At 42.7% G+C, this 25886-nt stretch overlaps 1 protein-coding gene across 2 annotated transcripts in view; it reads left to right on the plus strand.

The window, feature by feature from the left end:
* Positions 1–25626, plus strand: part of LOC311007874 (estrogen-related receptor gamma-like) — a 28031-nt gene extending 2405 nt beyond the window's left edge. Inside the window, exons 1-8 of one of the 2 annotated variants that reach the window (XM_084001259.1) lie at positions 5401–5672; positions 10800–11051; positions 11167–11324; positions 12445–12561; positions 17919–18029; positions 18725–18907; positions 23415–23684; positions 23807–25626. In XM_084001259.1, coding sequence (XP_083857385.1) covers positions 5617–5672; positions 10800–11051; positions 11167–11324; positions 12445–12561; positions 17919–18029; positions 18725–18907; positions 23415–23684; positions 23807–24051 — 1392 coding nt within the window. In that variant the 5' untranslated portion in view covers positions 5401–5616 and the 3' untranslated portion in view covers positions 24052–25626. Of the gene's footprint in view, positions 1–5400; positions 5673–10799; positions 11052–11166; positions 11325–12444; positions 12562–17918; positions 18030–18724; positions 18908–23414; positions 23685–23806 lie in introns of those variants that run through there. The other variant, XM_084001260.1, reaches the window with a different exon arrangement.
* The last annotated feature ends 260 nt before the right edge of the window (positions 25627–25886 follow it).

Consider the following 25886-nt stretch of genomic DNA (forward strand, 5'->3'; position numbering starts at 1 on the left):
GAGGTTAAGTCGGAGGTTCGAAGACGATCAGATACCGCCGTAGCTCCGACCATAAACAATGCCAACTAGCGATCCGGTGGCGTTATTCCCATGAACCGCCGGACAGTGTCTGGGAAACCGAAACTAGGAAATGCTGGGCAAGTCGACCACTAAATAATAATATCAAAATAACTATAACTAAGACAAAACAACATATTAATCAAAATAGGACCCGTGTGGGTAACGTAGATTCATCCACATTAATATGAGACTCTTTTATAACCAAAAGCAAACTCCTCTGGGTCTCTTTAAGTTTGCAGAAAGTTTAATTTGAACAAGAACATTAGAAGGAAAACCCCAACCCTTACCCTTACCCTTATTTCAAACACTCTCAACTACACACTGCTTTCTTGTAAGAGTTTGCCGTGCAGAGCGGTTGGGTACCACTGGTTGTCAAAGGCAATGTACTGAAGAAAACAGATGGTAGCACTGAGGGAGTGAAGTAAAACAAGTCCAAAAAGCAACAGAAGAGCAACAGAGGAGAGCTTCCTCCTCCAGGATGGTCTGACATGGAAAACCTGCTGTGTATAAAGACTGGATATGAAAACCAAGAAGCACAGTGACCACATTAGATCAATAAAGTGCAAACATACTGTATATGAAGAACGTGGACCAGAGAGCATGTGTCATGATGACAGGACCCTTCCCACAGAGAAACAGAGGTGGATCAGCTGAGGCTAATGTTGGAGACCTGGACTTCACCGGTTAATCCGATACCGCTGGTTGAGAATATGAAGGGCCTGCGCTGTGGTAATCCACATTATGTTGTTAGGAGAAGCTTGGTTACATAATCGTACCTAAGACTTTCCAGATGGGCACCTGCCAGAGAAGACAGAGATGACGATGGGATGGAGGAACAATGAAACGCACTCCGCTCTGAGCTCACTCTGCTTTCAGTCACATTTGAGCTCCATTAAAGTCAGAAGAATAATCAGGCTTTATCAAACTTGAGGCATTGGGAAAAGTGTCAGTGAATGTCAAAGGCGTTCGTCCACTAGGGGGCAGTCCAGCCAAGTTATTAAGGTGTGTAAACTATCACCATGAGCCTGATGTTGCAGAGTTTTTCTCTCTGTATTTAGTCTCAGATTTTTCACAAAATTGTCCCAAATTAGCTGTAATGAAACCCAGCCCGCCTCAGTACCTTCCTGTGCGTGTATGTTTCCCAGCAGTGACTCACTTCCTCCCCAGTGGGACTGTCGGATCTCCAGATAAGTGAAAACCATTTGAAGACCATTGACCTGCCGATGATAGCAGCAGCAGCAGCAGCAGCAGCAGGTCCCAGTAGCTCTAAGTGACATTTCTATGGTTATATTCCTTTAAGCTTCTCCCAGAGGCTTTCTAAGGTTTCTGCCTTGGATGTGTGTGTGTGTGTGACCTCTGATCCCTATACAGTGCGCTACAGATCAATGGAATGAAACTGATCCTATTCCCATTGCTCATCTGTCATTCAATACATCATTTTATGAACCATTTCCCTCCCATCTATCTATTTTAAGACTTCATCCTTTGAAACTTACACACAGGTTGAAGCCCCCCCCCCCCCCCCCTATTTTTATTATATTTTTTTCCTGTCTCTTTGTCTCTCTTTACATGTATCCGTTTTATTTAACTCCCCCCTTTTGTGGTTCTCCACTTCTTCTTCCCTCTGTCACCCCCCTTTGTAAACCATCCAAGTGTCTGAGAGGGAGTGTGTCGGAGCAGCGAGACAATGGTGTTTGCACACAGTATCAATAGTCTTTCCCTCTGTCTCGGTAATTGATGGATGACTGTGAGTCAGGCATAAACTAAGCACATTACACTCACTAGATCTGAGCGCTGATGCTAATGTGTGTATGTGTGTATGTGGTGGGGGTTTGAATTGCAGAGTGACTGTCCAGTTTTGGAAGTCAATCCGACAGCTGTCCCCAGAGGCTGAGATTTGGTGGCTGTGAGTTTAGTTTAGGGGATGAGGAGAAGAGTGTACAGACACACACACACACACACGCGCGCGCGCACACAGACATGTAATAGTGCCTGCTGGTTCAACCGTACTTTTTCTTTTTTCTTCAGAGAAAACTGGATGCATCTGGTGTTGGGTCAATAGCTGGCAGCTGGGTGCTGTGTGATATTGAACTCCTGTCTTCAGTTCAGCCTGAGCAGTGTAAAAATATTTTTGATGTTTAACTACAGCCGCGCGTGTTGAGTTTCATCTGCTGCATTGAGCGTGTTTCTGTTTCATGTACATTATTCTCTCAGTTTTGCTACAGTAGTTCATGTTGTTGTCCTGTTTGCTGAGATTACTTGTTATTCAGTGTTGTTGTTTAAAGGTGAAGGTAATTCTTAATTTTTTTGTAGGCTGCTATATAAATTACATGTAGGTTGATTGTTGAGGCTTGTGCTGATATCATGATTTGAATAATTTACATGGAGACGAATAAGAAAACCATATTTTTGAGACCCACCCTTGTTTCACAACAACAGAAAAAAAAATATAGGCTATAATTGGTGCTTAGGTTTTCTGCTACTTATTGTCTTATACACAGATGCAGTATTTCTGCTGTAGGCTACAGAATACTGTTTTATAAATAATCTGTCAGACTTGCTTTCCTCAAGGTGAGGTTCACATAAATTCCAACAACATGAAGTGTACAATCTTAATTAATTAACTACTCAATTATATGATAAACAGAAAATTAATATTAGAATTATTAAAGCCACTTACGGAGCCAAGATGTCAGAAAATTGAAAGAATTTGTTTCTCTGAGCTTCTATTAGTGAGTTAATCATAAATTGATGATTCTGAAAGGACCACAGTCTGGGATATAACAAGAAGTAAATGAAGATATTATTTTAGATGTGAAAACTTACAAGGAGCATTTTTAATCACTTATCAGTGGATGAATTGTTAATGTCTCATTAAAGTCATTACAGTTTATCTTCTGGGATCAATCCCAAAATCTGTTGAGACATTTTGCTCAAATCCTTAAATGTGAACCTCGTGGTCGTGTCTGGAGGCTTCATCCTCTGGGCACCATGAATGTCTGCACCGCAGCACAGCTCAACACTGGATAGATTATACAATATGAAGACAATAACCTCCAGCAGCGCTAATCTGAATTTATTTATTCAGGACTTGTTTGATGATAATCGACTAATTAAGTTCAATGCGTGGCGACGTCTTTTCACTCCAGGTTCTATTTACATTACCTCAAACTGTGAAACTTGGAGATAGAGCCTCTGTGAAGTGAAGCTGAAAGCCTTTGTACGGTGGCACACAACAGAGAGGAAATTATCAGAAAAATAAACCACTCAGGAGCGTTCTCTCCTTCAAGTGCTTCACTCGACGCCACTCTGGCCTGACTCAAGTGCGCTCTACTGCTGTGGCGGTGCGCCTCAAGACCACTCAGCTGCTGCCAAGGAAAATATCAACCATTGATAATGTTATTTATCTCTGGTTTAATTTCAACACTGAACTTTTTCCTCTTTTATGAACAGGTGGAAAACACCTCAGCTTTGTTTGACCAAATAATGAATCCACTGATGGCAGCTGGCAACGTGAACGACCCTGACAGATAAGAGCCACTTTGCTTTAACGTCAACATTCAGTTTCCTAAATAGTTTATAGAAGATAATTTCTCTGTGTAGATAACTTTTTATGTGATACATTAACTTGAGGAGATTCGATACGATAAGCAGCACTCTGTCTGGCTTTTTGTATTTTATGGTCGAGATAAAATTATCTGCTGCTAGAAATCACAGTCTTTATCTCTTATGGGGTTTAGCATGTGCATGTGCTTTCTCCTTTCTGTTTGCGTGGGCCATGTTTGTTTACACATGTTCCATGCCTGTGTGCGTGGCTGCTTTTAATGTGGTGTGTGTGCTTCTGTTGGTCCGCCTCTTTCATGTGGTGCATGATGTGATAAGGCCCACTCCACGCAGTCTGCTGTCTGGCCTTTATCTGGGCAGCAGATTAGTGCAGGTGATTTCATTCCTGTGGAGATTGGTCCGGCGGGGGTCAGGTCGGTGCGCGACGTTATGTCGATGAGAGAGGAAGAGACAGGCCGATACTGACAAGAAAAAGAGCAGAAACTGTGTGGCTCTGACGTAAGAAACTCCCTTTGATGTCTGTAGCCTACACTTTTGAGATTAAATATGGTTTTCAAACTGGGATTGCTCAGAGATACACAGGGTGCATTTTCAGCAACTCTTTCTGTGTTCAGTGAAAGAATTATTTGACAGATTTGGGGAGAAACAGATTGAGAGAACATACGGTAAATATGTATCCCCCTTTGAAATCTCAAGAATTTGCTGGTCTTTAATAGAGAACTGCATGTTCCACATTTATGCTTGTGCGCTGATGGAAAATACCCCATTGAGGTCCCAGAGGATCCTGATAACCTGGTTTTGTGTGCACGTGTGAGTTGTCAGTGAAAGGCCAAGAGCATCATATAGGCACCGTGCCATAGCTGATTAGACCAGGTACAAGCTGGAAGTCAGTCAAGCCTCAGATACAAACCATGAATCTACGTTTCCATATGGGTCAGCCTGTTTCTCATAGATATATATAGGGTCGCATATTTGTGACAATATGACCTTTGTGTCTGTGAAACATTTTTCATCCATAAAATACAAAAAAAAACACACCTGTCCAAGCAAATAATGCATTTTTTTTATGTCCAACAAATATCCAAAATCCCAGAGATATTACATTTACAAACACAATGACATAAAACATAGGATATGCTGTTTGAAAAATGACTTTAGTGGATTGTTAAAACAGTGAATTCTTTTAGGATAAAAAAAAAAATCTCTGAAAAAAGCTTCTCGTTATGTTTCTTTTAGTTTTCTACCCTCTAAAACAAATTAGACCACTTCACTCATATGTTTTGTCTTCATAAAAACAGTACAAACACTAAAATTGTGATTTTAGTTGATGTAGACTTTATAAATGTGCATTACAGTTGTTTTGGGGCAGTAGATGAGATGCATTTCAGTCTCTATAATCTCCATTGTATCTGCAGGTATGTGATGTTTAATTCGTCCTTTTATATCAAGTGTGACGACAACAACAAAACATGCTCCTAATGGTTGAGTTTCCTGTGCTTGAAACTAAAACCTGTTAAATACCCACATCCTCTCTAGTCACTGCCACCTGCCCCAGTGAGAGGCCGGCTCTCATTGGCTCCTGCAACAGCCAATCAGCTGTCCCCTCAGCCTTCTGTGGGGGGGGGGGGAGGCCATTCAAATGGTGTGGCTTGGTAATCATGAGGGCCGGCTCTGCTTGGAGACCCTTGTCACACACAGCTAGTCACAACAGTCAGGACTTCAAAGGCGGCCGGTCGACCCGGGGGCTGTTGGTGAGAAGTGTGGGTGAAAAGACGACAGACCGAGGGACAATGAGAGCAGCTGAGAGTGTGATACAGCAGACAAGAGGGCAGTAGATGGAGACAAAGTTTGGAGGCAGAATAAAAGGGAAAGTGACAAAACAGCGCAGTGAGAGACACAGCTCTTAAAAGCTGTAGAGGAGAAGGCAGACACAAGTGGACGTCCCTGGACAGATCATTTTTCTCTTCTGCGGAGTATGGTGGCAGAGTGCACATGGATTTAGTCGACCTCTACCTCCCAGAGTGTTTCACCTACCACTCTGACACAGAGTAAGTACTTTCTCATTGCAAAACCACTCTGCAGACTAGAGCATGCAACTGTTAAAGCGGCCGGGTGTCACTCACATGTAAACTGAGCTGATATTGTGTGTGAAAGAAAGGTTCACTATTATTGACTGACGGCTTCTTGGTCATGCTTGATTTGTGGGGCCTTGTATGTATGTGTGTGTGTAAGTATAGTGACCGGGTGGCAACAAATTTATGAGATATTTTATGTTTTGCACCACATTACAATACACCGCTTATGACCTCCCACTTGATCTTATTACTTCAGACCCTTGAACATTCACTCAAATCATAATAATGCTAAACCTGTCGACGCCAACTCCTACAAATATTTATCACATAAGAGAGTCAGTTTGGGGGTCGGAAAAATCATATGTGATCGAGAAAAGATGACACAAATCAAGTAAATTATGTCAAGTTATGTCAAGCTCAGCTGCTACACTTAAGCATCATCATTATTTTCTTCAGAAGTAATTCAATTTTAGAATATTTGCTCATTCAGTCATTACAATTTAACATCTCATTGTTCCTTTTAGAGAAATGCACATATGCCATATAAACATTTTCAACTCTTCACATATTTGGTGTCAGTCTTCAAATTAAAACCTGCATTTGATGAACAGTTTTAATCCTGCAGTCTTTTTTAGCTGTTGCCCACTGTGTTACTGCAGCTACACTTTTTATTACACTTGAGGCGACGTCTTAATATTGCAATCTTTTGTCTGAGCAGCAGTCAAAGAATCAAATAAATTCAGTTTGCAATGGTCACTATTTATGATAATTTTCTTTACTGTCCACAGTGTGGAAATTTGTCTTATCATATGAAAGCTGAGTGATTGGCTTTTAAGCTCCAGGAATGTCTCAAACTACTACCTAAAGTTTCAGATTACTCTTTTATATGTAAATTTACTGAGCAATTAAAGTGATTAAGTTTCAGTTGTAATTAAAACAGATTCATGTAAGTAAGTCAGAATATCAAGTTTTTCCCACAGTGTGCTTGGGAGAGGATTAGATGAGAATTTCCCAGGTGTGGAGGTTTGTATGCATTGTTTACAGTTGTCATTGTTCAGCCTGTTTGTTTGCTGATAGTCATGGTGAGTGGGTAAGGCCAGCTTGGAGTAAACTAGTCCTAGTTTAGTGTGGGTCTTGGCCTCGGTCACGTGATTTTCTGGCGAAAGTCTTCCTCCCACCCTGCTGACAACATCGGCACGAACAAAGCCTGTGAAAAGATGTGCAAAGCAGCTGTTTGATTACCCAGACACTGCTTTTTGATTGCCTTTCTTTGCTGTAATCATAAAAATCACGGTCATTATCATCACTGCTGTGCTTTTATCAGCTGTGGCATAATCACTCTGCTCTGAGAACGCTTCTCACCCAGCATTTTAGGGATTGAAATTAACTTTCCCCCAGCAGAGAAAGATGAAATGAACTGGAGCCAAAGAGACAGCAGCAAAAACAAATTCAAGCAAAAAAAAAAAGAAAAGATGAGCGCACATGTGGAGACACAGGTCGGCTGATTGCTGGTGACAGACGTAAACCAGATAAAGAAGAAGGGGAAAAGGCGGTGATGGCCGCAGATGATCCCGCTGTATGGCACGCGAGCCATGTTTCCAGTGCGTCCAAGCTGCAGCCACAGGCACTTCATCTCCCAGCTAACAGCTTCGTCCAAAGCCTGACTAAGGCTCTTACGAGTGGCTTGGGGTGCCACTGATCCCTGCTCATCTCCTACTGGCTCATTAGTAAAAAAAAAAAAAAAGAAAGAAAGAAGAGGAAGAAGAAAACTGTACTGAGACCCCACTGACCTAAATAACTGCACCTCAGGGTTGAGGTTAGCTATAAGGTTGGACCTCAGAAGTATTTGTGTGTTTTTTCTTTTTAGCTTTTGCAGTGAGAATCTCTGTCCCCTTGTGTTTTATATCCACTTTTCCAGGTTTATAGGTTTTTCTTTACTCAACATGAGCTATTTCTTATTTTCTGTTAGCTATTTCCTTCTCTCCCTCTTTTCTTCTCACTCACTCACTCTCCCTTCCCTCCCCTCCTCCCTCCCTCCTTCCCGTTGGGTCATTGTCTGCATTATGACTCTGCTCATTTGAAAGTGAGTGTTGCCTTCTCTCTCCCTCTTTTCTTTCAACCCCGTCCCCCCTCCAGGTTAATGAGCCACAGGACTGCCCCTTTCTTTCTGTCCTTTCCTGGCTTTTTCCACACTCCTTCTATCTGTCTGCCCCGCTGTTCGTTTCCTTCCCTCCTTCTCTCTTCTTCTTTCTCTCTTTCTCTGTCCTTGTCATTTCACGCTGCATTTTGGTCTTTGTTTCCATGGTGCAATTAGAGTTGTTTTGGATACTGGGGCACAAAGGGAGTAAGTTATGATAAGTTTGACATCCGCTCTGATTTATCCCTGCTGTATGGGTCCGTAGAAACTGCACCGACCGTCTTTTGATGGGCTTTTATATGGAGTTGTAGATTAGTAATCTGTCAGAGTGAATATCACATCACATCTGATCACCCCACTCTAATGCCATTTCATTATGAGAGCAAAACGCCAACACCCCCCTCCGCCTCCTCCTCCTCTTTCTCCCCCGTGATGCATTATAATGGGAGAGCACAAAGTATATCTCACTCTGTACCTGTCAGAGACTTGACACGGAAATATTGACGACTGTGATGGATAGCCAATAAGGCTACCAGTGAGTCATTTTAAAAGGAAACTGAAATGTCTTTACTGTGCTGTTTTTATAGTCTTCAAAGTGGACTGGAGAGATTGAAGATGGAGGGGAGTGGTGGAGTAAAATGCATCAGAGCCTTGTAGGTAGAAGCTGCTTCACTAGTTAATGAGGGAGAATTTGGAGGCTGAATTAAAGGGCTGGGTAATATCTACATTTGTTGAGATGGATATTGATACACAAGGAAGGTTACTTTGTAGCCTAATACCTTATCTGAATTAATTTGAGGGTTGTATTGTCCTGTAACAAAAACACCTTAAACATTTAAAGCTGTTAAATTCAATCAAAAATTGTTTTGAAATTATTTACCTCTAAGTATTTCTCTGTTTTAGTTGATGTAGCGCAGCATTTAGCGGCTAGCAGCGGCTAACTAGAAGTCTGTGGAGACCAAATCAGAGCTAGAAGAAGAATGAATATTTTGGACTTACATTCTGCAGGTGAACAGAAACATGACCCCAAACTAATGCTAATGCCGCACTGTTTCGGCTACATAGGCAAATGTTTGCTAGCATGTTCCTGTAACAACTTGGTAAGGCAAAAACACGTCAGAAAGTGTTTAATAGCTTGTTGCACTGCCCATACTGTAGGTGACCATTAACGTCAGTACAGGTTCAATGTCTAAATACAGGTAGTGCAAAAGTCTGTGTGGAGTTCAAGGCCAGATTTGGTACATCTAGATTTCTGTATTGAGGTTCAGCCCTACAAGGCAGCAGACACTGTGATTATGTTGATTATGTCTTACTAGTTGTCAGTCTGTCTCTTACTGTGCGTCTGTCTTTGTGGGTTTGTAGAGGGGTAAATAGCGCATGACCATGGTTTACTCTGGGGGTGGTTAAAAGCAGCCAGTTTCTTTGCCTACCAAATGACTTGTGGCCGAGAGGACACTCATTTACATGGCAGGAAACAGACGGACCTGGACATCCACCTCACCAGACCTAGATTAGATTGGGAGAGACGTGGACGCTGTGTTTGATTGTGTGTGTGTGTGTGTACGTGTGTGTGTGTGTGTGTGTCTCCTCCGCATGGAGCAGAGTGCGACAAAGAGAGAGAGACTGCAGAGGTTTTTTTTTTAAAGTTGGCCTGGCGTCAAACAGTTGCATGAAAGTATGTGTTGGGGTGTTTATGAAGACACATGCTTTAAAATGTGTCTGTAAGTGTGTGTGTGTATGCCTGTGTGTGTGTGCAGCATGTTCCTGATCATGTGAATGTGCAGTACATGTGCAGTGGAGTAGGCGACTGTCTATGATTTTTATTTTTACATCCACACATGAGCGTCTGACGCCACAATATGAGTGTGTGTGTATTTAGGATGTGAGTGTGTGTGTTTGAGTGAGTGAGTGAGGGCAGATCACATGCCTCCAAGCCTAGTGTACACCTCAGCTGGTTTCAAATGTTTTTTTTTCTCTTCAGCATGGTGACAAAGAGCATGGTGTCACATCTAAAGCCAATAATAGATTAATGATACTCACTTTAACTCCCTGGCTAGAATGATATTTCAAGGCTTCGGTGAAAATACTAAGGTTTCAATTGAGAAAGACAATAAAAGTTAACTATGTTTCTCTCAAGATCATCCTTTATTTTTCTTTTTTTAATGAACATTAGATTAAGGGACTACCACCAGCATTTTATATCATATTTGTTCTTGTCTGCAGTGAATATAGGCTATTCTTTTAATATCTTCAATAAAAGCCTTAACTGTTACAAAAACCTGTTAACTGTTGTAGGCAGCGTTCAACAGGTCCAGTGAGATGAGAAACTGAGAGACACAAAGAAACAATAGAGAGATGAACTAGACATGACAAAAGAATGTGGGGGAGAAAGAGGAGTGGGACTGGATTGAACATAAGGGTGAATATGATGCGGATGATTGCTGGTTTGGCTATTTCCCTAGGTTTGCTTAGGCAATCTTCTTCTCTGAAAACAAAGCAGTGTAATGGACAGAAGCTTTGCATATGTGGGAAATCACAAACGGCTGGTTTAGGGAAGACCGTGATGGATGGATGGATGCATGAATGAAGGGATGTGGGGAGATGGAAGGAATCCATATGAAATGGCTTGAGCCTCCAAGGTCTTTGTAGCTCTGTTTGTGGTTTGAAAATGCACATTGATACATGTACGTACACATTAATTAAAGATAACGATTGTTTCTAGCTGCTGCTCATTATTGTACATCATTACTATCTGTGCAAATGGTGCCTGTCTTAATAAAATGAATCACAGCCCACACCTGAGGGTCAGTTACTGCCCATTAATATTAATAACAACATGTAGGTGACTCATGAAATAAAGCTGACCTGAAAGTTAATATCTCGCCATCATGAGCGTGAATTACAAGAAGATGTATACACATACATATATCTTAAATCTTATTCCCTTTTCCTTTTCCCTCTAGACATCTAGGCAGGATGTCAGTGAGGGGCTTGGACCCCACCTGTCCCTCCTCTATAAAGCGTGAGCCCTCCAGCCCCAGTCCAAGCTCCCAGGGAGACGTCAGCCCGGCCCAGCCCAGCCCCGGAAGCTCTTCTTCAGACACAAACTCCAGCTACGGGCCCCTGACGAAGGGCCACGGCCTCAGCAATGGGCTGGACTCACCAGGCCTGTACGGCCACACAGCAGGGCTGGCCAACAACGGAGGAACAAACAGGTTGGTGTTTACAGCACGTTGTCCCCTATTTTGTACGATTCACCCCATTTCAGGTGTTAAATGGATGTTAATTTCACTTTCCTCCTTTCTCGTCTTTCTTTCCACCTCTATCCAGGAGATTTGGTGAGGAAGAAGGCCAAGTGAAGTGCGAGTTTATGCTGGGAACGGTGGCCAAGCGGGTGTGTTTGGTGTGTGGTGACGTGGCCTCAGGTTACCACTACGGCGTGGCCTCCTGCGAGGCCTGCAAGGCCTTCTTCAAGAGGACCATCCAGGGTAAAAGAAACACACACAGAGACACACACAAAACACACATTTACACACGGGAACATGCTCCGTTTTTATACTTAGTAACAGAATTTATTGTGCATAGCTGATAATGCCTTCCTGCATCACATAAACCTGTTTTACGAGCAACATGGCGCAGATGCAGTCCATGAGCGTTTGTTTTGGTATAAACAAGCCCAGATCAGTTAGCTCAGTGCCTCCTGCCTCTTTAACCGCAGAAAGGCTTTAAATAAAGACCTGTTTGCAAACAGCTGATATGCGCTTAAACTCACCGTGCATCATGTATATAGTCAACATGTTTGAGTTTAGGCTTTAAACCTTCAGATAACATATGATGCTGAATGCGTGTGCATCTGCGCTCACCCTGAAAGCCGTTAGCAGCGAGGGCCGGTGGCATGCAAGCGTGAGCGTTTTGAAGGGATTGTCCTGTGCTCTGCTGGCTCGTAGCCCGGGTCCAGGACCTGGCAAGTCAGGTTGAGTTCACAGGCCTCTAGAAGTTGGCCACTGCAGAAGGGTTCAAAGGGCAAACAGGATGAACGGCTGTCAGATCAAATGGGAAAATCTGATGTCTGGCTCACCAGATACTTCCTGTTTCTGATGGAGGGTGGCAGCTGAGATCGCCTGCAACTGACTGAACGCCATCAGGCTTAACATGCACATTTTGCTGCAGTGGCCATTACTCCTAATTATGTGTTGGAAACATTACTCTTTTGGATCCTATACTGCACAGATTATGAGCAATATTTTCAAAAAGAATGGTTCAAGAATAACACAGAAGTATCTTGATATTGATACGTCACATTTATGAGCAAAAAAGGGAAACTAAAACAAAAAGGTTTTTCTGAATTATAATTATTTAATACAATTATATATGTTTATATTTTTGGACATTTATATACGAGGCACAGATGGTCTTTGAAAAACAATTTTTTTGCATCATTGGAAGTGTAGGATGTTTTTTGAGTTGGGTCCACTATGACAATGCCCTTAAACCTCTTTTTTCTTTCTACATGAAAACGCACATTTACAAATATTGCTGAGTCATTGTTCCATTTTGATTCACAGTAGTTTCTAAAAATGTTCGTCTCCGTCCTCTCCCCTCTTCCAGGTAACATCGAATACAGCTGCCCAGCGTCCAATGAATGTGAAATCACCAAGAGAAGGAGGAAATCGTGCCAGGCCTGTCGATTTGTGAAGTGCCTGGGTGTGGGCATGTTGAGAGAAGGTCAGATATACACTGAAAATCACTTTCAGACCCCAGTCAAAACATTGTTTGCATTGCTTTGATCGGTTGGTAGACTTGGCAGAGTTTCAAATCTTGCTCTTTACACAGCTGAGATGGAGAAAAAAAAAAGCAGCCAGTGAGTGAAGGCTAACGCAGGTCTGAAGGCAGTTTCTTTGTTGTGCGTCCCTGGAAACAATGGCCTGATTACCAACTGAGTTTCTCTTAATGTCTTATACCTGATAAACTGGCGATGGCGTGTACTGTAGCTGGGTGTACTCCAGTGAAACCTAAAACCTCTGACAGTTAAACTTCAGACCCTTCATGCCAGCTGCGATGTGTGTGTGTGTGTGTGTGTGTGTGTGTGTAGGTCTGTGTATGTGTAGTAAACACAGAGCTGAACAATGCATAGCCGTGTCTTTGAGAGGGAGGAGAGGGCCACTAACTGTTCAGTTGTCACTCTTTTCTTCACCAGCGTTCCTCAAAAATAACTCCTGGAAGTCTGCCAGTATGTGTGTGTGTGTGTGTGTGGACGGACATAGATGCAATGGTGCCATATCACCTCAGCACCCGTGTAGTGTATCTTGACCTATGTACACACTCTTTGGGTTAAATAAAAGCAAAGATAAATAGAAAAACACCAAATGATTTTTAAGACAGTTTTAATTCCCGTATTTGTTTTATTTTACAGTTCCTTTCTTCCATCCAAAACTTCATGATGTGTGCTCTAAAGTATGAGATGACGATGGTGACATTCCAGAGCCGGTGACAGCGGTCAGGTGCTGCTCCGGTCTGGCTGTGTGCCTGTCTGGTGACATATTGTTTTCCAGATTTAGAAGTGACTCAAAAAGGAAAACATTAGCGACCTCCTACTGTACCAGCCACTTGTTGCCTGCTGTGCAGAGACAAGAGATAGTAAAGAAAGGAAGGCAGATAAAGTGTGTGTGTGTGTGTGGTGGAACTGGGAGACGGTAAATGTTAAGATGAAGCATTTAACATTTGTTTTCAGCTGCTTATAGGTTTAATTGCCAACAGGTTTGCACAGTTTATTACATATTTTCTTCAAACCATTGACTCCTTTTCTCTCTGTGCTTATACTCCAACAGAGGAATCTATCAAAGTGAATAATGCGACGTTAAAAGCTCTGTTAGCTTCCTTCACTCTCTGTTCCCTTTAATGCCGGTCAATGGTATAAATTTGTGGGTCAACACTGAACTTGAACTTTATGAATTTCTGGTGTGACCAGGTCTTTTTGAATTAGGACCCCATTAGCCAAACTTATTTAGAAGAGAAAATGAAAGTGAACTGTAAAATGATCACGTAACAGTGCTGTAAAAAGTATGGGTTTATATTTTAGTTTCTGTGCAAAGGTGAATCATTGGTATTATGTTGTTTGCTCTCCCTCTTAGTTTTATCTTGAAATCATGATAATTTATATCGCTATATTACTGACTTGTTTACAACTATACATTTGTCTGACTGACTGTTTCTTTTTTATTTCATTTATTTTGGGGCTTTAATGCCTTTAAATTGATAGGTCAGCTGTAGAGAGACATGAAATGGGGAGACAGAGAGAGGGAGAATGACATGCAGCAAAGGGCCATCGGTGGAAATCGAACCGGGGCCGTTGCGGCGAGGACTAGAGCCTCTGCATATGGGGCGCCTGCTCTAACGACGCCCCGACTGACTGTTTCTTGACCTGTCAGACTTTGTCACTTACATATTTTCCCAGACGTCATTTCTTTCATTTATCATAATATCCAATAGAAATGATATGGAAATAAAAAGATCCCAGTTGTAATAAACTGGAAAGATCCTTTAATGCTGCCGACTCATCTCTACACACACGGGGGAGCATCTGTTTATTGCTGCTGTGTGTGTTCACAAATGTGTGTTGAGTTATGTATACACAGAGTTACAGCGTCTTTACACGCGTATCAGTTGGTGGATATGAGTTTACTTAAACACATGTGTGTCTGCACTCACTTAACACTCACACCTCTGCGTGTTTTCGTGAGTGAATGTGTGTAAGTGTGTGTGTGTATGTGTGTGTGTGTGTGCCTTTTTTCTAAATTAGCTGCTTTTTAAAGGGTAGGGGCATCAATAGCATCCCAGTCAACCCCTCAGCCACCCCCCTCCTCTAGCCACCCTCTTTGCTTTCCCTCCCCTCTCGTAAATTCCTCCAGATGCCTTGTGGGATTCCTGGACCTCCGTGAAATGCGAACTGCCCCTCGTAACTCCCATCGTAAGCGCCCTCGTAACGCGCTTCATCGTGTCTCGTAATGCCCCCTTTCCCCGGAGAGGCCGCAGTAAAGGCCGAGACAGAGGAGCTGTGGGGTTTAATGGGCAGAGTCAGAGCCATATTAAATACACAGCTAAAAGACATATAGACCCCAGGCAGGATTTGATTAAGCCCTGTTTAGCACCCATCCCTGCAGTTGCCGTCGCATCTAAGGGTTGTAAAAACATGTATGTCAACAAAATGTGTGTCATATTTAAAATACAGTTTATCATACAGATGTAAGTCTGCGATCCTCCATTTTTATAGCTTAATGGTTTATCTTCATAAGAAATATGAGCATCGGTGCAGCAATACCATCATCAAACAACTCCCTGCCCTCATTTTGCCTCATTCATTTGTCTCATCCCCACTTCCTGTTAGCGGAAGCTACTTGGTCTCAGGTGTGTTAATCATGTTGTGTTAATCTGCGTTCTGAGAAAAGCATCAGCACAGTACACAACAAAGGGACTTTGTGGACTTTTCAATGCCAACTTTCCAAATTCTTTTCCTTGTCGTTTGTTGACGGGAGGCGTTGTGCAGGGCCTGTTTCGCTGCAGTGGAGCTGTGGTGGCAGCTCATGTGTACATTTGTCACAATATCCGAGATGCGTGGGATTGTTTATGGTGAACACATGCCGGCGGTGGCAGCGATGATGGACAACACACTGGACACAGTAACCTGGAAGAGTCAGGATCAGTGTCCGTGCTCACTGTGTTCGTTTAGGGAACCTGTAAAGCTCCTCATGTGAACATTCAGATGCTCTTGAAAGAAGGCTCAGAGATGAAAGCAGCAAAAAATAGATGAATGTCTGAGCAGTCAGTGTTAATCGAACTGCGATGGGCTCCACAGACGAACAGGGAGGAGGTGTGTGTGTTTTGTTATCCACCAAAGCTATTCTTGGCCTTTTGGTTGTCAGCACATTTCACTGTGAAGAGTTACACTTGGCTTGAATGTGTGTGTTTGAATAACTGTCAGATCCAAACACACACAAATATGCCCATATAAAACACACTCTTTCTATACATCTACTGCCAGGGTTTGATTTAATCCGGTGTTGGCCAACAGGTTAGAGTTAAATCTGATGACAACACGCAAGTGAGCACGTCCCTCATCCCTCATTTCACACCTCAGAGTGGCACCTGCCAAGTACCCAACGCTTACTATTTACCCCACGTGACACGACCAGGGAGCACTGAGTTTACCTGACCAATCTCTTCTTTAATACCCTGCTAATCTGCCCCAGTGCCAACTCCTTTGCCCTGTCCAACTCCAAACTTGAAATTCAAATTCACCTCATTGGACCAAATCTGGTGCCCAAAAGTACAAGACAGAGCGGTGAGTTTTTATGACAGTGAAAATATGCACTCTGAGACTGTAGGGGGAGATCTGTAGAGCGACCAAAACAGCGAAAAAGCGACCGGACCTGCATAGTTCCCCTTTAAAGTGTAGATTTAAAGCCCTACAAATCATCATGACTTAGTAAACAAAACACAGCTTTTTGGGTGGGGTTAGGATGGATTTGAACATCTTCACCCATGTCAATCTAATTAAAAAACACAGAGAAAACATATCTCTAATAAACAGCCAAACTGTGACCCCTATTACCCAAAGTGAAGGAGCTGAAAGGCAAACATCAACATGGACAACTGTAACTGGACCTGAAAAAAAAAATAGGTAGATTTTGCAAGTGTCTATCTGTCAAAATCTACCCACATTAAAAGATGGACGTGAACTGTCACACAACACCTGAGCATGACATTTCATAATGACCTCATGGAAGAGCACACTGGCTTACAGCAAAAGGCCACAGACCATATTCCCGCTCCATTACCCCTCCTGCCTTTCCCCTCTATCTGTTCACGATCCATTAATTAATAAGACAGAAATTCTGTAAAATTATTCTCATGCCAGTGGCACAAGTATAAAATGATAAAATAAAAAATAGCTTTACAAACCAATGGTGCAGAAACCGATCATAAACTGAAATGTACAACACATTTTATGTGCCTGATTAAGAGGACATTATGTTGTTGTATTAATGCTGCGGAAGTTGATGCATGATCTCCATAAATATCTGCAAAAGTAAGAATAAGTACAGGAGGCTGCAGGCTCAAAGGGATGGAGTATCACTATGAGGTGTCAAGTGGGCAAATAATAACCTCAGTGTCTCCTGCAGGCGCGAGTGCCATTACAGATCTATTCAGGGCCACTCTGGCCGTTTACACTGTGTGGATCAGGTAACCCAACACCACTACTAAAGGCTTCCTGAGTCACGTTCACACTCGCCGGACACATGCACTTTCTTCAGAGGTGCACTCAGTGACTGTGACTTTCAGCGTCTCCTCATCTAACTGCTCACTTTGCACCCACACACACACACACACAGGCACACATGCATGCATGCTCTTAAGTCCCCATCGCCATGGTGATGAGGTGAGCAACAATACTTGTTAAGATGAGCAGTTGTCATCAGCTGGGTGTCATGTTACAGGATGCACGCTGCTGCTGCTGCTGCTGTGCCAACATTAGATACGTCCTGCTCGGTCTCCTTGGGATCTTCAGCACCGGGGCGCAGGGGGACCGGCCAACTTCCTGCTCCCTCTGATAACTGATTACCTATTTGAAAATGCAGTCAGTGTCTTTTACTGATGGAAAAACCAATAAGGAGGTCTGCACTGTGACTCCAGACCACTCCACTTACCCAGCGAATATCCAAGAGGAATTGAAATGTTCATTTTGAATAAATAAATGTGTTATTTGGAGTCTCTGGGCAGACTTTACTTATTATGCCCTTGTATTTTATTGAAACAAAAGAAAACAACAAACTCCCATTGTCTAATACTGCCACTACTTTTGGATTGTTTTACTTCATGTGATTATTTAATCGTTTGATTTATATTTCATTTTCTGTTTTACTCCATAGTTTACAACCTAAATGTATTTTCTAATCAGTATTGTACATGTGATACATATGCAGGGAGCAAACAAGGAGTCTTCCTTTCAGCTTTACCTTGAAATATAACGACACTCATGTGTGACGGCCGCGCATCATTGATGTCCTGTGTTTGTGCGTCCGCAGGTGTGCGTCTGGACCGGGTGCGAGGCGGCAGGCAGAAGTACAAGAGGAGGATAGATGCTGAGAACAGCCCCTATCTGCACCCACAGAACGCTCTGCCCCAGAAAAGAACCTGTAGGTGTCCGAGCAAAGAAAACTTTACATCAACCTCAGCGCATGTGAACATGACTGCAATACATAACTGTTCGGCAGTCAGTCTACGTTAATGGATTGCTTTATTGTAGATATGACAGGCTCTTATTTTATCTTGTGTTGTGGTCTGTGAGTTCAAAACAGACCAATCATGTTTTCTGTGATGTTGTCTGTCAGAACACTGAATCATTTTTATGGCTGGTATTTGCTAATGAGTTGGCATTAATCACTGCCAACTGTAATATTTGAAGTGAGAAGTGGGAGGCTTTGAATGGCTGTGATGAACTTCTTGTCTACTTTGCACTTGTAAAGCAAAAAAACACTCCCGTCCTGTGGAAACCTCATATCTCCAAAGTGATGCAATGCATTTTTTCCACATAATCCTGTGGGATTTATTTAACCTCACGAGTTCGGGTGATTTTCTCATCCCATAAATAAACACTTAAAAATTCAAAATCGCCAAATTTGGAGTTGCATGTTTTTTTACTGGAGAGCTACAAAAACCAAAGGGAAAAAAAAAAACATTTTCCATTTCTCACTAAGGATTTTAAAAACGTATCTCATCCCTTTGAGACTCCTTTAAAGTTTTAATTTCAGGCCTTTTTTGGTGCAGACTTCAATGAGATGAATAAAGGTGGTATTACTAATAAAAATCTACCGCTCTCTCTCTCTCTCAGTCTCTGTCGGTGGTGTGGTGGAGAACAAAGTGGTGTCTCTGCTGCTGGTGGCCGAGCCCGAGGGCATCTTCGCCATGCCGGACCCCACCGTACCTGAGAGCGACATCAAGGCTCTGACCACGCTGTGCGACCTGGCCGACCGGGAGCTGGTGGTCAACATCGGCTGGGCCAAACACATCCCAGGTATACAGCTGGTTCAGGCTCACAACCCCCCATCCCACCCCCCCACCCCCTCCTGTGTCTTGCTCAGTCAGTCACTCAGTCACTCAGTCAGTTGTTTGCTCACACAATCCTCCACACACACATTAGCTCCCATTAAGTCCATAATCAGATCAGAGCAGGAGATTGTTGTGACTTGCGGTTGCCAAGACACTTGCTGGATGCCCGGAGGAGAGAGGAGGGCAAGTTGGTGCGGCTGTGTGTTATCTGTCAGTCATCCTCTCTCTCTTCTTTCTGTGTGTGCGTGTGTGTGTCATGCCCTTGCGAGCCGATGTGTGTACCTAATATATCAGCCGGATGACCAGTGGCCACCTGGACGTTTTAATTCATTTCCTGGGCTGCAGCCGTCTCCCTGTGCTGTCTGAATTACGGAAATCCTCCTGACACTTGGAACACACTTAGCTTCCCCTCTGACACAGGAGCAGCAGCAGCAGGAGGGATGGCCAGAGCTGTTTCCTTTTTTTCTTTTTTCTTCATTGGATGAGAGGGTGGAAAGGAGAGGGGAAGTGTATTCTGACAGCTTAGTGGGATTAAAATGCTGGTATGCAGCGATGTTGGCGGGTGTAATCGTATGCGGTGGCAACAGAGGTTTGCAGGTTTGCTTTGGGGACACTTCCAAATAATAATAAAGTGTTGGTATTAGTCCTGAAATAATCGGTCCTTTTATTAGTTTATAAGTGACAACAGCTAGGAATTGCTTTATGATCAGTTCATCTGTCATTTATTTCCTGGGTTGACTGATTCCTTATCACTTGAGGCTGTAAATTAAAAGCAGTGAGAGTCTTTACAAAGTCATGCTGCACAGACAAACTTAACTCTGCAGAACTTTATTGATCTATTAAAGTTAATCAGTGTACTGAGGTTTCCAAACGCAAATGTCTCAAACTCAGTTATGGAGAAATGAAAGTACCGGTAGGTAAGTTTGACATGACGGGGTTCAAACCTTTGCTGATTTCTCCTCTCGCTATTTTACCTCCATCTGAAGCCCTGACTGCTTTATCAGCTGTGGTTATCCACACCCAAAACATCGCCAGGGAAACACCTGGGCTTTTTTTGTTGATGTCTTGTCTCTGAAATGCTTACAAAACAAAGCAGGTGTGTGTGTGTGTGTGTGTGTGTGTGTGTGTGTGTGTGTGTGTGTGTGTGCTTTATCCCTTTGTACTATATTTGTCCCCCTGTATGTTCCTACGGAGTGGACATGAAGCAAACCATTGGAGTGTGTGTTGGTGTTTAGTATCCCTCATCAGCATTTCCATTGTTCTGTTAAAAAAAAGGGGGGAAGAAGAAAACAGCCCCCCCCCCCCCTCCTTCTCCCCACCTCCCATCCTTCTCCTCCTCCTCCTCACCCGCCCCCCCTCAGGCTGTTGCTGTCTGTCTCTTTGCTCTTGTCGTCGGCTCTTTACTGTCAGCACACGAGACAGACGGAATCCGACTGATGCGTGTATTTGTAGCCCTTTGCCAGTGGAGGGGTTTTGGCTGAGAAAGTGGAGCAGCGAGCGAGAGGCAGACACCCACCTGAGGGGAGAGAGGGAGAGAGAGGGGGAGAGAGAGAGAGAGAGGAGGGAGGAAAGAAGGAAGGAAGGAGGGAGAGAGAGGGAGCCATGTTTTCATCCCAACCGTCAGCCACATCTCAGTCAAACTTTTGAAATGTCCCAAAAATACAATAAAACAAAACAAAAAGTGAATCTCCATCAGATGGATCTAATTCACATACTGATGAAGAGAGAAAGAAAATGATTACAGAAAGCAAATTATCTAGATTTGTAGCAGTCGATTAATGATTAAGTTCTATAATTTATAGGCCATAAACAATACCTACAGTGTTAGTTTTCCTTATTTTGTTACATAAAACAGATTAAACTAAAGACATTATAGCTTCTGCTGAGCATCTGTCTTTTGACATTTCAAATCAAATTTCACTTTATCATCTTATAAGAGAATTCATTTGGTTAGAGATGATAAAAATATATCCACAATGAAACAGTCTCACCATGTTTGTTCTTCCTCCCTAGCTGCTGGTGTGTGTGCTTTATCTTCTATAAAGATTATAGTAAAGATATTAATGTGTTTGTCAAGGGTGAACCAAAAAAAAGACAGCTCTTGTCACTGATCTTACTCTGTGAACTGATATCCCGGTGTAAACCAAAACAATGTCTTTCTAGTGGCTGGGAAATTTTGGTTGGCATCACTTATCAGCTATTTCAGTTTAATGGAAAAAGACAAAGCCAAAAAAAGAAAAAGAAGAGGAAAGACTGAGGCAGAGAGACAAAAGGGCAGATAAAGAGAAAAGGATGAACAAAAAGAGAGAGATGTGGAAAAATGAGAGTGACCCTGACAAAAGGGACAATGGCATCATTCGAGGAACAGGTTGAGAAGACAAAGAAAGAAAGGTAGAGACAATACAGAGAGAGCGAGACAAATACACAGAGAGAATTGGTATTTAAAAAAAAAAAAAAAAAAAAAAAGACTGCCCCCTCCGAGCAGCGTAATGGCCATGTCACATCAGCTCTGGATGAGTGGCAGGCCACACGGCCCCCATCGCTGCTAGAACCGGGGTCCTGGGCGAAGTGGCCTGGGCCATCTGAGTTCTTTGCCCAGGGGGAGGTGAGTGTGATGGGGCTACTGTCCTGGCCGCTCCCCCTCCTCCGTGTCTGCTCTTATCAGGCAGATTGACAGTGATGTGGTCTGAAGTCTGAGGGCCAGACTGGCAGATGAGCTGGCTAAAGACCAACTGCCCTCTTTGCTTTTGGCCTTTTTGAGTCTGTGCTGCAAGTTGGCTGTCGAAAAACGCGCACGTGAGGGCGACTGTGGTGCAACTGGCTGTGTGTTATTGTCGATAAGACGCACTGGCAACATAATTCTCCTCAAATGTCAACACTCCTCGTTGTCCCTCAGTGTCCTTTGCTTTGTCCCTTGAAAACATGCTCTTTTCTCTTTATTGAAGGTTTAACTTGTATTTGACCTTAACATCTATCAATATATTTCCAGAGATTTCATCACACAGACCTACACATACACACACACCCACCTACACACACACACATACACACACACACACACACGCATTCACACAGGTCTCTGTCCCTGATCGATGGTCTGGTGCCAGAATACTGATCCCTATCGACCAATGAAATTGTGCACAGACAGCGTTTCCAATCAATCAGGGAGCGATAGTGGGGAAATGGGCGCCACTGACGTTCCCGTGGTGATTGTAAAGAGCAGTGGATCCTGATAACAATCACTGATGGTGTCAAAAACACAAACGCATCCCCCTCCTCCGCTCGCTCTGTAAAATCATCTCTTTAATTATAGTGAACGTGTGTGTGTAAGTGTGTGTGTGTGTGTGTGTGCAGGTTTATGTGGGGAGGATGATCAAGTTTAATCATACTCCTGTGGGGTGTAATTGTCAATCAAAGTAGGAGTGTCCCACAGAGTGTAATTAAATTCAGCACCTCTTTATTCCTGTCCTTTGTTATGCCCTCTGCTGTGTGGCCTGCTTTTAAATAGAGCGTTCTGCTACAAACAAATTCTGTATTACCATTGATATTAAAGGCTCATGTACGCTGTTATCCACACTGTAAAGTCATTAATATTTCATCAAGGTGCAACTGCAGAGGTTGAAATAAACAGAGAAAAAGACAGATTCTCTTACACCTTAAAAGACAAATGTGAGAAATACCAACATAGTGTGATGGACTTACCATTTATCGGCCCATGCTCTGTAGCAGCATCTTATGAGATATTTACAGTCAGACTTACAGACTTTAAGGGAAATGCACTCATTAACAGGTTAAGGTGAGAAGATTGACACCTCACTTGTACAGAATATGTCGTAATAAAAGATGGTTTGTTTGGTTTAGCATGAAGCATAATTCTAAAATACATTAACCTAAGCTAACAAGCAGTTGGCTGTAGCTGTGCAGTTATCATAGGTCACAGTTGTAAACAGTGATAAACAGATTGATTGGATGTTGTTGTTGCCATACAAGAAATGTTTACAATAATTATTTAAAGGAGTACTTCAGTGATTTAATATTTTCCTCGCATTAGGTCAGAAAATGTCCTGACTTTTAGATTTCAAGGATGCTGTCTCATACGTTCATGCAGTTTTTCATAGAGCTTCTCTGCCTACTAAATGACCACTACTTTCAAACTCCATTCCCCCGGCAGGTTTGAAACATTTGTCGTTGTGTGTCCGATCTAAAATGACCCCGATGACATCATCAGGAGTTATTTTCTCAAACCCCCTCCACGGCAACAGAGGACATTATACAACTGTTTTTACAGGCCTAGCAGGACAAACCATGACTAGTAATCTGACCTTTGTATAATGAGCGGAGCACCCCTTAAAGTCCCTCTTCTCCATATCTCAAATTACTGCTTTTTTCCCCTGAAAAAAATCCTCTCTGTCTCTACAATCGATGAATAAATATAAAACTTACATGTCCATTTCATCCTCTCTCTGTTTCAGGCTTTCCCTCCCTCTCGCTAGCAGACCAGATGAGTCTACTGCAGAGCGGCTGGATGGAGATTTTGATCCTCCGAGTGGTTTTCCGCTCCCTGGCCTTGGAGGACAAGCTGGTGTACGCAGAGGACTACATCATGGACGAGGAGCAGTCCAAGCTGGCGGGGCTGCTCGACCTCAACAACGCCATCCTCCAGCTCGTGAAGAAGTACAAAACTATGGGGCTGGAGAAGGAGGAGTTTGTGGTCCTCAAGGCCATTGCGCTCGCTAACTCAGGTACAGAGTTACTGTACATATCACAGAGATGAACCTCTTTGTGTCTAAACATTATTGTTTTGTTTTATATGATATGTTTTTTATAATTACATTTAATTTCCTAACTCCATCTTCTCTATTAGACTCCATGCAGATTGAGGACTCAGAGGCAGTTCAGAGACTGCAGGACGTCCTTCACGGGGCCCTTCAGGACTACGAGGCTACCCACCACCTGGAGGACCCTCGGCGGGCCGGCAAACTGATCATGACCCTCCCCCTCCTGCGTCAGACGGCCTCCCGGGCTGTGCAGCACTTCTGCAGCATCAAACAGGACGGCCGTGTGCCTATGCACAAACTGTTCCTCGAACTGCTGGAGGCCAAAGCCTGACCCGAACACACAGACAACAGATTAGCTTCATCCTCACCTCCGCTGCAGAGGTCAAGATGAGAGGAAGTGAAGGATAACGGGTAACGGTGGGGTATGATTCCACGTATTTGTCCATTTCAGCTTGCGTTTGACAGTAAAGTTTTGAATTTGCAATCGCCAGGAAGCCGCTGGAATATTTTTTTTAGAGACGCACACCCCACCTACTTCCAATGAACGGTTGGAAAAAGCAGTCAAATTAACGTTTAGTGTCTTGACGCCATGGACGTTGTCATCTTTACTGTTTGTGACACTAATCTAAGTGTGTTGACCTGCTTCCAGAGCTGAAGACAGTGTAAAAACAGAAGAAATCGCCTTCTAGAGATATTTACAGTAACATGCCAAAAGTAGAGCTTCTTTTGTCAAAAGACCACCTGATACTTGAAGATCCTTGTGGATTATTTCATCCATCTTGAAGCCTGTTTATCTGCATTTTAATGCATTTAGAGAGCCTTTTAATGATCTGATAATGATGATTTTTTTTGTCCTTTTTTGTATAGAAAAGGTAAACGTTAAGTCTTGCCAAAGAGTAAAGACTCATACTATTGAATAATACCAGCAAACGTCCACAACATTATAATGTGGCCTGTAAGACATTCACATAAACTGCATCCCTGCTCTGTTGTGTATGGCAAAAAAAAAAAAAATTCTATCTACCCACTACATTCATGTATAGATAATTAAAGGGAAGCGATTAAGTGATCAGCATCTCATAACACAATAATCGGCCTCCTGATTTTAGTAGAAGATTTCAGGGAAAGAGTACTTAACATGTCATGATACCACTATATTACAGCAAAGTGATATTTATTTAAAAGTGGCTCTGTTCTTTTGCTGTTTTTTATTTACTAACGTGGCATTAATGAAGAGTAGATTAAAGCAATTACCGTGGATAAATAATTTTGTAAAGATTTTTAAATGATATCATTGTAAGATAATTTTTTTACTAGCTTCTCTGCTACAGCACTGATACCTGTGTGTATACCATATCATGAAATTCAAGACAACATGATTATAAGTGGAGTCTGTACTTGAAGATCATAATGTCGTAGAGATGTTTAGACCCATAGATATAACTTTAACTATGTAAAATGGCTGCCATACTGTATAATCTGGATTAGGGAGGTGCTTGATGTCCTTTCTCTGGTAGAAATCTATGTGTAGGATGAAATTTGTGCACTACTTTTGCTTTTAGCCATAACGTTTGGGGAAACTGGTGATGGCGCTCTGTTAATCTAGTGTGTTTCGTGTGAAGAGTAGCTCTATTTGAAATTTGTCTTTTTTCCGCACATGTTAAATGAAGGGATTAACTCAGAAGGAATCTCAGTACAATAAACAATAAGGCCCTGCTCCTTATTTCACTCCCCGATGAAAGGTACTGTGACACTGTAATGTGCGTATTTTTTTGAGAAGGTGACAGCAGAAATATGATGGTTTAAATGTATGTTCTGTACATTTTTGCTGTATATACAGTATGTCGTGTCCTATGCCAACAGCAGAGAGATGTTTCGAGATGCAAAATAAGCTTTGTTTGGATGAGTTGTGCCGTGCTATTTTATTCTCAGGTGGATTCTTGGGCAATAAAGATGATACCCATAATGCAAAGCTCATAATATCGTTAAGTGTCATCTTTCTCGATAAAGAGAAGCAGGGGAAAAGGCTTTGAAACAAATTCATTAAGCTGGTAAGTAGGCGCAGTGTTCTCTGCATCGTCTGACAATGGACTGTCATTTCCAAGTAAGGCCCATTATGGCACATTTAGGCCATCAGAGCCCAGTTGGATGGAGATTTATAATTAC

This window comes from Trachurus trachurus (assembly GCF_905171665.1).
Source record: "Trachurus trachurus genome assembly, chromosome: 24".
NCBI classification, from domain to species: domain Eukaryota; kingdom Metazoa; phylum Chordata; class Actinopteri; order Carangiformes; family Carangidae; genus Trachurus; species Trachurus trachurus.